This window comes from Lytechinus variegatus, chromosome 7 (assembly GCF_018143015.1).
Source record: "Lytechinus variegatus isolate NC3 chromosome 7, Lvar_3.0, whole genome shotgun sequence".
NCBI classification, from domain to species: domain Eukaryota; kingdom Metazoa; phylum Echinodermata; class Echinoidea; order Temnopleuroida; family Toxopneustidae; genus Lytechinus; species Lytechinus variegatus.
Genome location: NC_054746.1, coordinates 28,486,655 through 28,501,391, shown reverse-complemented (window position 1 = coordinate 28,501,391; position 14,737 = coordinate 28,486,655). Strand labels below are relative to the sequence as shown.

General features: G+C 36.9%; 1 protein-coding gene across 2 annotated transcripts; it reads left to right on the top strand.

Annotated features, from left to right (window-relative positions):
* Positions 1 to 2,336: 2,336 nt before the first annotated feature.
* On the top strand, positions 2,337 to 14,002 carry LOC121418905. Of its 2 annotated transcripts, XM_041613098.1 has the most exons (6): positions 2,337 to 3,080; positions 3,888 to 4,067; positions 4,389 to 5,768; positions 9,320 to 9,562; positions 10,899 to 11,056; positions 11,735 to 14,002. In XM_041613098.1, the coding sequence occupies exons 1-6, from the start codon at positions 2,489 to 2,491 to the stop codon at positions 11,936 to 11,938; spliced, it is 2,757 nt and encodes a 918-aa protein (XP_041469032.1). In that variant the 5' UTR covers positions 2,337 to 2,488; the 3' UTR covers positions 11,939 to 14,002. The 2 variants fall into 2 exon arrangements, with proteins under 2 accessions (XP_041469032.1, XP_041469033.1); XM_041613099.1 differs by lacking the exon at positions 9,320 to 9,562 and having other exon boundaries at positions 2,338 to 3,080.
* The last annotated feature ends 735 nt before the right edge of the window (positions 14,003 to 14,737 follow it).

The following is a 14,737-nucleotide window of genomic DNA, read 5'->3' as shown; positions in this document are numbered from 1 at the left end:
TACCAGTTTATCCGACAGTTACCATAGGAACAGTGCATCTCGGCCAATCAAAATCATGGAAAGATGTCAGATCTGACATCTTGTCGGATGAAAATATTGATGAAACGCTCCCCTGGGATCAGCGGTGGCGGTTCCGGAAGGGGAGGGGGGGGGGGTCAATGGAAGTTGTCGGATAAAAATACTTGAACTGCTTGTCAGATGAAAATGTTGATGAAACGCCCACAGGCAGGGGCATCGATCCATTTTGCAGATTTAAGTATTCTTTAGGAGGTGCCAGATTTATTTGGGTCAGGTGCATGGGCTTACCAGAGGTCATGATAACAAATTGTACATTCCGAAGCCGAGTCAGGAAAACCTGGGAAAACCATGAACAGGACCGTCACCTTACTAAACGATATTGATGCGAGCTTGAACAGATGATTTTTTTTTATATTCTGGCCTAAAATTTGGACTTTCTACGCACTTTTGGTAATCATGAACAGGATGGGCATCTTACTAAGCGAGCAAACATGAGTTTGGCGCCCCCCCCCCCATCATGCGCATGCTGTGAAACATGAATTTGGCGCCGCCAGTCATGCATCAAATTTGCGCCCCAAAGGTCGAATTGGCGCACCTTCCCGTCCTTCCGTACGTCAAATATGAAGGCTCCGAACATCAAGTCGGCTCCTCTTATAGGTCGGACATCAAGCCGCGTCTTGAAGGGGGAGGGGGGGGGAGAAAGTAAAGATCGAACACACAAAGGAAAATTATTCTTCTAAATAATAAGATCCCCTTTTTGGGGGGATCCGTACGGGAAATGCGGGCACCTAAGGCCCCCCGGCCCCCCAGACACGCGCCCGGGCACATACTGAGCTAGGGGGAGGGGTGGAACTTGTGCTGGAAGCAAAAAGGCGGCGATTCGTGATTATTATTATTATTATTATTGTCCATCTCTAGGGGACGAGAAAACACTCTTTCGATAGGCTCCTGTGTAATTCTTAAATCGAAAACCCACCACCACCCCGAAATGCCGCCTATCATTTTTGAGGGGGCAACTAGGCAGCAAGCCCGACGTGGGGGGGGGGGTCGCGAGGTCCAGCATACCCGCAATTTGAAAGGTCATTTATAAGGTGAAAAATCAAAACTGATTAATGATGCTCTATGACGTTTTCTTGAAATTCTTTACCATCATCTTCCTGTTGAAAGTTTTGTCTATTTTAACAGGATTTGCTTTTATGTTTTTTTTCATTTCATCCTAAGTTCACGTATTGGTATTGTATTTGTGTTACAGCAATATCCCGCCACAAGCTTTTTGCTACTAGGGAATTACACCCTTTTTCTGATAACAAACAAATCTTGACACTCTTTTATGATGATTTTGTATGCATCAGTGCCTTTGTCGAAAATTGATATTTTATGAAAATGGAAGAAAATAAATAGGGACTTATTGATATCGTGATTATTATTCGTTGCACAATATCCAGACGGCCTGTCATTTATGTTTCGAAATTATTTGCAGGTAGGCCTAGTACTAGAAAAGCAAGTGGTGTCTTGATAATCATCCGAGACAACTTTGTTTTGTCTTTCCATTATATATTGCTGAAATTTGGGGGATTGGGGACCGTGATATTAGCTGTGTAGACCACGTCAAAAGAGATAGCTGCCTTTAATAGCAGTTGAGTCTGCCAATTTGAAATTTCCGTACACATACTGGTCTCTTTTTCCAATATTCATAACATTCATAACCCTTCACCCCTTCACCAATTATTAATCACCACTCTCTTTACAATTCGGAAGTTTCTCTAAGCAGTATTCTTGTTACTGTTTCAATTTCTTGTTGCATTTCATTTTGATCACTTTCTTATAACAATCATAATTTTTAACGAGAAATTCATTACTTTTTTTTTTTTGGGGGGGGGTAGGGGGCTGTATAATAGGCTTGTGACCCCCCCCCCCCCCATTCCATGGTCCGGGTCCGTGGGACATGAGGTACATGATTGGTTTAGAAACAAAAGCGATTTCCAAGATAGCTCACACGCCGGTACGACCGTGCTACTGTAACGTAAGTAAAGATCAAACATCCTGAAAACAAATCAATTCATTTCATTTGGAACTTTCTGTCCAAGGTCCCTGTAAATAGGGAGGTATAACTAGTTAATTTATCTTCCTGAAAGTACACTCTTCGCAGCATCTCGTTACTTTTAATCACGTTTAGCTTACATTGTTTTTGTTCTGGAAATATGATGAAGAATGTGATCCTAAACTGCATTGTTCAGTGCCGTACACTGACGTGTACGGCTACTAGTACTACGATAGACGAGTGGCTTGCTACATCTTAGGTATAGCTAGGTTTACGTTCGTGTATAACGTATTCAAAGACAGAGTCCGACAGATGTTGTCGACCTAGAAAATGACAGACATTTAGCAGAAATGTAGCTTCTTTATCGTGAGTTATCGTGTGAAATAGTTAAGATAATATCTAAGCTAATGAAACTATGTACATTTTTGTATGAAATCGTCTCCCATCATGACAATGCAGCTGTCATTTTATGTCGCGTTTGCTGTTGTTGTTGTGAGCGTGTGTGTCAATCGGGTGACGGGTTACTTGCCCGTGGATGCATATGACAATGGTCATGTTGGGAAGAAAGGCAGCCCAAGATACGCAGACTATGGTCTCCTTGATGCCCCTCCATCAAGTTGCACAAGGGAAGCTGACTATGAAATCAGCCAAAATTATATTATAAGAACAAAAGACTCCAAACAAAATGGTGCAAACTTTGTCGCTGCCTTATCGGTGAGAACATTCGATGTGTGTTTGGAGCAGTGCTGTTTGAAAGAAAATTGTGACACAACCATTTTTGTTGGGGAAGCATACAGGAGCGAGGAAACAAACTGCTTTCTTTTTGTATGCAGACCGGAAGGAAAGTATGGGGATAATCGATGCTTGTTCACGTATCATCTGGGATATATTAGTAGTATGAAGAAAGCATTGGGAGGATTCCAAGGATATGCACCAGATCCAATTACAACAGCAATACCTGTTCAACAAATAGAAACAACAACAAAGCCAACACCACCACCTAAACAGTTTCCACCAATTGGTAAGGGTAATTTCATGACTTTGTATTTTCCAATATTCCCCCCTTTAGTTTTATGCACTTATTTTAACATTCCTTTCTCTAAATATTCTGTTTATTTTAACTTATTTTACATGTTGTTAATAATGGTCCTGTTCTTAATTTATTTTTCTATTTTATGATAGATCTCTCAACACAATCGCCCCAATTAATAAAGGCCTTATTTCAATGCTGTTATTTATCAGTACTAGGCCAGTAGGCCTATATCTATAAATGTTACTTTATTTATAGGTGTAAATGTAGATTGATAAATGTATTTGTTTAATATTTCACTTACCTTTTTAGTATAAGTTAGATTTCATATCGCTATTTTTTTCTCAATTTCCATCAAGCAAAATCTAAGTCATTTTGCTGTGTTGAATTATTGAATAAGAATTTTAAAAACTCTTCCCAAATTGATTTTTTTTCTTGTACTTTCCTTTGGATGATGTCAAAAATAATTTGCAATTTGAGTGAAGAACACTCAATCACTGCTCTTCAATATCCCATGCAGTGTTTCTTACACTCCATTTTCATTGGGATCGAGTACATGTAACTCCAGACACAAATGTGTCCATTTTAATTATAGTATCACATCATAAATCCTGATTCACTGGGAACCCATTATAGCACTTGGCAGGAGTTACAGCAAAAATAAATAAATTAAAATATAAACAGGTGTTCTGCAGGTGACGAAGTTTATTGCCTGCAATGTGAATCATGATGGGTTTTGCAAGATTACCTTGTAATTAACATACATGTACGTGTCAATTTATTTATGCAATTTAACAGAACCAGTTTCAAACTGCCCAGAAGGTTATTTTGAGTGTGATTCTGGTCAGTGTATTAATGAACTGTACATCTGTAATTCTGTGCTGGATTGTGATGATGGTACTGATGAATATGGCTGTAATCCACAAGAACCACCTCCAGCAGAAAAGACCAATGCTGATCAAGACACGTTTACAGAAGGTAAAAATTTGCAGCAGTTTTACAATACATGTATGTTATGTTTAACAGTTTGGGACAACAGAAAATGTAGACATGTGTAATGTATTTTGATCATGCAACTCATACAATTAACTTTTTTTTTTAACTATGTCTGCCTCCATCCTAAATCAAATTATTAGGTGACAAATGAACTGGTTAATGAATTTCATGTAGTAGGACTAACACAAAGACTTATATTTTTCCCCTTTTCATGCAGCAGCATTTACATTGTATTATTACACACTAAACATGTTGTCACATGCAATTTTTCATTAACTCATTTTTTCATTCATAACCTCACAGACCAGAAACTACCCCAGTCTCATCTTATCCCTCCTACTAATCCACCTAACATACCCAATAAATATTTTGCTGATGCTGAGCCTGGGCCATCTATCAAAGGAGAAGCTGATCAGACTTTGGCTGACCAGCTGAATGACCAATCACCATTAGAGAATGTTGACAAGAGTACGAGTAGCATGCAAGATCCAAACCAGAATAATCGAGAGAAGGAACTTTCTGACATGAAGCTCAGAGTGCAGGATGAAAGCAGGGGAAGATTGCCAGAAGTATTAGATAACCAAGAACCTGATGAGGATGAGAATCAAGACCAGTTTCCCGAGCTGGAGTGCCATGGTACCACATGCTTTGAAATCCAGCCAGATGGAGGAAAGACTAGGTTTGGGGGCATCCTTGATGAAGAACAAGATGAAGAGGTAGAAAGAGAAAGGGTGGATGAAAAAGAAAATCTTAAACCCAGGCCAGAAAACCAACAAAAGAGCCCTGTGGATACACACCAAAGAAATCTTGAGAGAGAAGAATACCAGACAGGGGATTTGAGAGACGACGATGAGAACTATCAAGGTCCTCAGCGGGCAAAGTTGCCGGATTACAAAGAGGATGCTGCAAAGTTCTTGTATGACAAGAGTACAGGAGAATACAGACTGGATGAGGATGAAAGTAACACAAAATATGACGTCAGTGGCAAAGGTGATGAAACAGATCAGCAGAGAGATGATGAGGGAAAAGGTGGCAGATATTTAGATGACAAGCATCTGTCAGATGTCGAAGACAGGGATGCCTCTGAGCAGAGAGGGCTGGACTATGATCCGATTGATAGGAAGATAATTAGTGATCATGATGTGGGTATGAAGCATCCAGCTGATGTCCAATCAACCAGAAATGATGCCCATGGAGATGGAGACGCTGACAGACAGGATAGACCTCCTCTTCGAGATGGTAACAAAAACCGAGGATTCTCAAACAATCCTCTCAAACCTCGTCCACCAACCCAGCCACCTGTAAGGCAAGGCATCTCAAATTCTGAACCACATCTGGGAGCAGGATATGGCTACAATAGTGACTACTACAGCTATTACTATCAGCCTTATGGACAAACCCAAGATCGTTACAGGTCCCAGCAAACACAGAATAGCAAATGGCAGTTTGACAGGAGTAGGCAGGACTCGTATGGTGGTAGACACTCACAGGTTGCTTCTAACTACCAGTCAAAGAACAACCCCCACAGAGTACCTGAGACCCAATATGATGACCGAAGCCGGTATGGAACAAACACAGATGTGTACAGCAACAACAGATACCACAAAGTATCAGACATGACTTCAGATCATAGAAAAAACCAGAGACCGGTTGATGATGTGCAGACAAGGCCTCGGTACAACAGTGAGTACTCCTTGCTTGCAATACTACATGTATGTATGGATAGTGCATTTTGTGCATTCGTGTTACTCGTCAGTGATCGTTGTCACCAGTACCATCCGCAATTCTGCATGCATTATGCACCTCCCCTTGTCACTGTAACCAGTCTTACTTTACTTTATCTCAGCAGGCATTTTTGTATCTATCCCATGTGCTCAAAATAATAAAGTTAGTATATGATTGTTCTGTGAATCGTTTAAATGTGTATCTTCTTATTTTTCCTGTCCCACCATGGACAATTTAGCCAACGTATGCTGATGTATGTATGGTAAGCCAGTTTATTACTTATCCTGTTTCTTGATATCAACAATTGTGTTTATATCAAGAAAATGATTAAAAATTAGGATTACTGTATGTAAATCATATAAACATACGTATTTAAGTCAATATATGCTGGCTAAATTATCCAGGGGTGTGATGTCCAGCTTTAAAAAGAAAATAGACCAAAAGTTAAAGAAAAATTATTGAAATTTATATTTATTTTAAGGGATTCATCATTACTCCAAGGTGGGGTATTCATTAATTTAAGCCATAATGTTATACCACTCCAATGACTGCTAAGAGCAATATCTGGGCTTAAAATTCCAGCTTAATTTCCATCCAAACTCAATGATTCCAAAAACTGACTAGGTTGGGTTCAATTGATGAATTATGATGCCACATTTTTCGTGAGTGTATACATGTATGATCCACCAATCAATTATCATTCAGTCACCGAACCCGAAATGTGAGATCTTATAAAATGTTAAAGGGGAAGTTCACCCTGACAAAAAGTTCTGTGTAAATATAGCAGAAAAAAATATATTGGCAAAAGTTTGAGAAAAATCAATCAAAGAATATTTAGAAAGTCATTAGAATTATAATAATTCTAATGACTAATCAAATAATTTGATTTGTGATGTCATATGCGAGCAGCTATCCTACATATCGTATGGTAAACAATGGAATGTCATTTCCTCAGAAAATTCGAAAGGGTTTTTAATGAACCTTTTGTATATGTATATACATGTAGACCAATAGTTTCACACCTGTTCCTAAAAAAGTGAATAAAAATAAGTTATCACGAACAATTAAAACATTGAATTTCATGCATTTTTTATTACATAACATGGGGTAACTGCTCGTCTATGACGTCAAAAATCCAAAACTTAAAACTCTGATAACTTTTTTAATCTTTAATGGATTTTCCTCAAACCTTCACCAATATTTTTCTGCTATTTTTTACAACAAACTTTTCTCAGATTTGCACACTGGTATATTTAAATCGCATATTCAAATTTCAGGGTCGTAATGATATTAGAATATTTACAAGCAGAATACCATTTAGAATTCTACATTACAGACACTAAATTTCAGAACCATATGTATTTTGGGACAAAGTACATATACATTGTAGGTATTGCATTGATTTCTGTAGGTATCAGTTATTGTATGGCTATTTGTCATTACTTGAAAGTGGTTCAGATTGCTCATTAATGGTGATTCTTACTTGCATGATCATCTTAGTGACTCAGTCCCTCAATGTAATCATGCTCCTGTTAATGTACTACATTGTAAGTAGCTGCTGTTGCTACAATACACAGAAGGAGCAATTAAGTTTCTGTGTATTATTACAATATTCTTAATTCTTAGGGTGGCCACTTTTAAGATAAAAACAGGAATTGCTCTACATGCACATGTAGTTTTCAACATATTTTAGCTACATACATGTAGTATGTACATGTAGATGCTTTCTTTTCATATCAAGTCTTTGTGCAAGTTGGTGGCCTCCTTACTGCGGCAGCCCGAACACGTACTGTATTCGAAGACGTGTCGGGGTCCCGGGGCAAGTGGACTCCATGGTTATTGCTTAGCAGTATTCTCATTGAAAATGAATTGATATAAACCAAGAGTGGTCATACCCGATTACCCATATTTGTTTGTATATGTAAAAAATAAGTTATTTCTGTATGATGTGTTGGTGCTTGCTTTCTGTTATTCATGCATTCAATTCACCTTTAAATATGCATGTATGTAAATGTAGTACTAGAATACTTTCTAGCAGATTGTGAAGTAGTTGTAGAACTTCACACTACTTTTTCTAACCTAAGCTCTGTTGACAAAGACAAATAAAGGAAGTTTGTACACACATGTAGGATGCCAGGACTCAGAGGTACAATACATGTCAAGTTCTACATGTATTTTCTAATATTTTACATGTAGTAAGACAACACGTCTTTTTTTGTATGTTGTCTCATAGACATGTACAATGACAACTTATGTTACTTTTATAACTAAAAATTTGCATGTAATACGATTTCAGTTGAGGGTGAAACATCATTTGCTCCTGTGACATTTGCTCCAGTCTTGATATCTCAAGAGGGCATACATGAACTAGGGTGAGAGTTAAAGGTCCTATTCTTTAGCTTAGTGGTTACTAATTACGATTCCATCAAAATTTTACTTGAAAAACATCCCACATCAGGTTCAAAGGCAGTTTTATATTGAAAATTGAGCCAAATTCGCCCCGCCCACACAAATTCAGCCCGATTTGGTTTTGCATATCACGTGACAATTATCACATCAGGGAAGGAAGCTGCTGAGTGTTGCTGACTTTTGGAGCATGAAGTGCCTATTGTGGTTGCACGTGTGGATTCAAAATAAATGAATTGAATTGCTGGAATAATATTCAGAACCTGAATCTTCAAAGTCTGAAGAATCAGACTCAGCTGATGACGATGCTGCAGCCATGATAAAAACCTCATAAAAATCTAAAACAATCCGTTAAGAATGAGCTCGGTCGAAACAGCAACTACACGAGGAACATGTACAATAACTAGGGGTCCGGCTGCACAGCGGGGAAAGCCTTCCTTTGATGACGTCACAATGATTGACAGGTCGATGGATCGACTCTTTCAAAAATTTTAGTGGGCATTCCCGTTGAAGTTCATTTCAATGGAATAACTCAACACCGGTTCGTCATACACAGGAACCGATGGCAAATTCGTATTATTCAAGTAAAACTACGTAATAATAGATAGGCTATGTATCTCGAATAAGATGGAATTGGTGTCATAGGACCTTTAAGATTGTAATAAGAGTTTTTAGTTCAGAATAATTGTAAAATTATAGGGTTTTAGTTTGGAGGTGAGATTTTATGTATGGCTTAACATGCATATTTTCCATTGGAGCAATAGTCGCCAGAGCAAATGTCATGGAACCCAGTGGAGAGACAATTGATCAGTGTTCAGAATTGTATGTGAATATATGTACTTTCAATTGCAGGATCTTTATAAGTGATGGTTACGTGTATGTTCATGATTATTATTATATTTAATGTCATGTTCCAATAATACAATGAATGTCTTATAACTTTCTGTAATTTCCCAGTAATTGCCGATGTATGAATATCACGCACATCCTTTGTCACTTGCACGAATAATAATCACGGTATACCCATCTTTTCTTTGTCTTTTGTCACACCACTGTCACTCTTCTATTGTGGTCATCGACCAATTCCACTTGTCCCTTGGTAGGCCTGTGGAATACCTGGCCTTACGACTACTCCAGCAGTGTCATTCCCGAGAATGATCTTTCGTTGAAGAACATCGACAGGGATCGCCAGTATGAGATGTCCTCCTCAAAGAGTAGAAACCGTCTCAAAGGGCACAAGCTTAATGGTATAGCTGCTGATGACAATGCTCTGGCACCCCCTAAATCTAACCCCACTTCCACCACCACAACCCTTTCCTCTATCCATCTAGCTGTTGTAACCCAAGGTAATGGATCTTTCATTGTTTACTCACCACATCCTTAAATTAACCGAGATTTTTCATTAGTTGCATTATGATTATTATGTTTGCTTTTCTTTCATTCATTAGCACTCCTGAGTATTTGTACTATAGTCTCCAGACACTGATTAGTATCAGAGATCAGACAGTGGTTCAGTTGTGTGAGGGTGTAATTAACCACACTGTACATATTTTTTGCTTTATTTGTTTTTTGTGTAATTTTTATGTTCAGTGTAGCTTCACGTATCCCTTTTTATGCTATGTTTGTTTTATTTTACCATATTATGATTATTCATACACTTTAGTTGGCACCTTCACTTCTTATTTTGCCTTTTCCCACTAGTTTCTTTCTTACATTAACTACATGTAGTAATTATTGTTTAAAAAATGTCTATAGTTTCATTTCTCTTTGATTTATTTCTTTCAGTTTCTTCTCTTTTGTTTTGCAGGGAATGTTTTGACTTTTTATTTTGATATTGTTTTTGGAGAGAAAATGTAGCTGATGAATTACAGGCTAAGCCAGAGCTATGAATTAACAATTTGCTTTGGGAAATGATGTATCATGAAAGACATTGTGTAGTTTCATAGAGTTTATACATGTAGAGATAGAGTGTGCATCTACATGTCAGTGAGCACATTTATTTTTAAGCTCAACATTTTACATTTAGTAGCTTTGAAACTGACTTGTAGTTCATGCTAAATGGATTTTCATACTACATGTACATGTAAGCCTCATTGAACTTTATTCTGAACTACATTGTACGGTAAAAAAAATAATTTTTGATAAAACTATTTGTCAGTTGGTAGCCGAGCTCTAGGAAAATTTATGTCTGCTTCTTACAAAACTTCTATTCAAATGCAATAAAATGTGATTTTTCTCCCTGAATTTTAAAAGAACAGTAAGTTAATGCCTTAGGCCTGTATTCTGAAGTCAGGTTTAACTTAGACCATGGTCTACAGTAACTCTGCTAAACTTATGGGAAGCCAAAAGGGTCAAAATTTTTATTAAGTTGTATGTTTCTTATGTTTACTATGCTCTTTCCTAATTCAATGATGATGAAGACAATCATCTATTTATACTTCCTAGACAATTATGAATGATTTGAGAGCCAAAATGAGCTGAAATATGGTATCTCTACTGTTAGTGATTTATGTAGCAATTGGCTATCCATACATGTACATGTACTTAAACCACAACTTTAAACCTGAGTTTAAGTTAAACCTGACTTCAGAATATGGGCCTTAGGCTTTTCTGCATAGCATACATGTTACATTTATAGTTTTAATCAATTCTAATAATGTGTTGATTATTTTCTTCACACAGCCCCGGTTCCTATTGATGAGAATGCACCACAATCTGTAGAAGTTGTGACAGTGGTGGCTCCGCCCAATGAAGCAGTGACTGATGGGAAAGCTCAGGATGATGGGAAGGCGAATGAAACTAATGTGCTAACACAACAGGACAGTCCCAATGTACCTGAGGTATGTTACACAATTTTTTGTTGCTCTTGTCCAATCCAGTGTTTGTGAAGGACAGATAATTTTTAGCAACTCTGGAATTTAGATATAATTTTGTCCAATGAGAATTTGTTCATTCCTCCTGAAATCATATCAAATCATTTTATTTAAAACATCATGGTAGGGTAGTTAGTTGGTGAGTATATTGATGCATAGCACTCCTTTGGGTCACATTTAAACTTTCTAAATTATCATAATTGATTCATGTATTATAAAATGGAAGATGCTAACTTTACTTTTTGATGAGTCATGGACATGGATACTCTGTGCTTGGGGTGGGGGGGGGGGGTCCACAAAGGGTAAGAAGAGTTACATGTAACTTCAAAGCTGTCCTCTATGCATGATTTGACATGTTGTAGTGCTGTATTATAGACTGCACATTCAATCAATTTTAGTCACACTTGACTATTTGTGATCTTGGGCTCATTGCAATTAAACAAAATAAACAAAGATGCAATTTCAATTTGATTTACACACAATTAAATGCTTGCATTTTGGCCATGCATTCAATATTCTGAGTTGCATTTGATTGCCACTCTTGTAGTGATACGTACATATAGGTGAAAGCAGTAGGAAAGAGAACATGAATAATTACCTCTTAATCTTATTTCCATATGATTTTCACCCCATCATCCTACTCAGATGGTTCCAGAGTCCCATGGAGGAAGCGGGATGCCCCCAGCCAGTAGCGCTATCTTACCCCTGGTCATCGGCCTGGTCATCACCGTCTGTCTTCTCATGATGGTTGGATGTCGTCTGCGCTACATGAATCAAAGGCTGCGTTACGGACGTCTCAAGACCAGTGCACACGATGCGGACTACCTTATCAATGGAATGTACCTTTGATAGCAGAATGCGGAGTAGCAGAGTAGAGGGCTTCAAGTGCCCCTTTCTGTACTGTGTACTAATATGATATCATTGTCTTTGCCATCCTGGAGTATCCTGGGGTCAAGATGGCAAAGAGGTATTTGAAAAGTGAAAATAGTCCAATATTTCTTGTGTAGTGACAAAGGTGTTGCTTTTGCAATACCATGTACGTTGCTGGGAATGCACACCCATAAAACCAATCTTGACGTATTAAGAGCAGTCCCAATGGGTACAGAAATTTGAGATCAGAAATTTACCCAGGAGGTTGCTCTTAAAGTTTTATAGTACTACCAAATGTACCTTACTGCAAATTGATTTTATTATTTCTTGATGCAGTACAGGTAACAAAACACCTTTTGATTTGAGTACTATTAACTATCATTTTGTTAATTTGTTTTGAACATAATACATTCAGGTATTCATGTATTTAACCTAAAACAACCATCATGTAATGTGGATTGTTGAAGGAATTGATGTTCTTATGTTATTAAATCTGTTTTTGTTGTATTGGATGAATTCAATATTTACGCTTCTAACTTCTATCCAAAAGCACAGTAGATGACTGCCAGTTTGACAACTACATGTACAAATGTAACTACTTACATGTATGTCAACAGATCTATTATCACATTGCAAATGTTATGTGCATAGTTGAGGTTGCACTGCTTTGATCTTTTCAACTTTTAAATTGTCAAGAGTAAGAGAAAAAAAATTCTGTCCATGTGTTTAGAAATAGAATACTGATTTATGTGTTTTTTTAATCAAATGAAATAAATATGTAGAGAAAAATGGTTTTATTGAGCATTAACTGTATTAGAGCAGATTCCCTCGATCTGTGTACAGTATGCATTCAGTTCTAGCTATGGTTATTTACTTCTTTTCTACTGCTTTTAATAATAAGGTGTTTATAATTATTCATTGGTGTACAGTTACCAGTGGTTTCGTGAAAATGGACCATTTTTCAATCTAGTGTACTAGTCGTACTAGTCTTCAAGTAAATGTCAAGTGTTGTGTTGCCCAGTAATATACCACCATTTGCTTATGTTCATTTGTGTACTTTGTCACTGGAATTTAAATCATCATCGAAATATACACCTTTCTACTAATTCATCTACAATGAATAGGCTCTAATGGGGGCATTATATCCTATTTTCTTTAAGGACAAATAAACTACTTTTTCATGGAAGAAAAAACAAAACATATGTGTTGTGAAATGTACAAAAATTAGAAATCAATGATCTTGACATGAGAGTTGATACAAATAGGCAAAATATTCTCACTGAGCTTGGTTATGACTGTTATCTTCATTACCAGGTCCCTTAGAGAGGATCCAAACTCTGAGTTATCTAGGTAATTACATGTAAGTCACAAGCGATTGTGTTTAGTATCTGGCTTATATTTAGGGAGTAAACCTTCAAGTTAAAGCTGTGTTTATATAAAGTATGGCATGAAGTCAATGTTGGAGTATTGATATCGTGGGTATCATTAACACACATGTTAAGTTAACTATATTACATCTGTTCTTTGAGAGTACATGTATGTGTAGGAAGAACTCAATATTACATGCCCTATTAGATGATTATTCTGTACTCTGATATAAAGTCAAATCTACTATTACGTACTGTATTTACGATGACATACTTTATACTCATTGTTTTTAGTGTTTATGGTGTCTATTGGTGTATTTTGTATTCACGATCAATTTACCTGTATAAAACTGTTTATTTATATCTTATGCACAAAATGTCATGTTGGTAAATTATTTATAATGAAAACCAGAATGATCTTTCCATACCATTCCGGATCCGTTTTTCTTCAATATCTTTTGTACTTGTAAGTTGCTGATTTATTTATGATTTTTATTTGATCAAGTCCTAAAGTTCTAAGTTATTTTTGGCTGACATTATTCGATGGGAATGTGCATTAAATTAATTCATTTTATTCAGAAATTCTTTCATTTCATGTTTTTTAGATGTCTTTCATGATTCTAGTGGTGTATCAAAGGGGGGGGGGGGAATTGCTGTGTGCACCACTAATTGGAGGGAGGGGTGCAAAAAGATGAGGTAAGAAAAGAAACAAATTAAATATTTAATATAATGAATGACCAAAGAAACCACCTTCAAAAGTCAGAAGGGGACATTACTCTGTCAAGATGTTTATGAGGTTTAGGGATGATTTCTGTGCTTGCCCTGATGCTGTTATACCTAATGATGCCACTCAACTACCAATCTATTCCACTAATGAATCTACACAGAGTACTGCTTATTCTCATCAATGTATCCATTTTTTATTTCAGTAATCTTATAACATACATATTCACGTGGCAGCCTCCATCCCAATTATTGTACTTGACCATCCTGTCCAGCTGTTTTGTTTCATAGTCTAAATGTTTCAAAAAAGTACATATTTTGAAATCCAAATTTAAACTTAGTTCAGTTTCAAATTTATTTATTTATTTATGTGCAAAGTACTAGTGTAAATGTATGTACAGGTTTTGTGAAGAAGAGGAGAAATACCTACACAAGTTATTGATAACTCCCTCCTCAGGTGATGATTTGAATGTTGATTTCACCTTCATACATGTAGATGAAACGGCAATCACAGATTTTCACAGTACTTTTTGTTCTCGAGACCTTGTGGTATTGTGTTCATTGTATTACCTTATTTATTGTTTGTTTAAATGACATTTGTTCGATGCAAGAAAATAGAATTTGGTTTTTGTTTGCATTTTGTTGGAGCTGTGCAAGTATTTTCAGTGTGTGTTGTTTTCATTTTGTA

What these genes read in the sequence shown, in the direction of transcription:
- LOC121418905 (XM_041613098.1), top strand. Translation starts at nt 2,489, where the DNA reads ATGAAATCGTCTCCCATCATGACAATGCAGCTGTCATTTTATGTCGCG. An exon ending in GACAAGGCCTCGGTACAACA is followed by an intron (nt 5,769 to 9,319) that starts GTGAGTACTCCT and finishes GTCCCTTGGTAG; the next exon opens with GCCTGTGGAATACCTGGCCT. An exon ending in ACAGTCCCAATGTACCTGAG is followed by an intron (nt 11,057 to 11,734) that starts GTATGTTACACA and finishes CATCCTACTCAG; the next exon opens with ATGGTTCCAGAGTCCCATGG.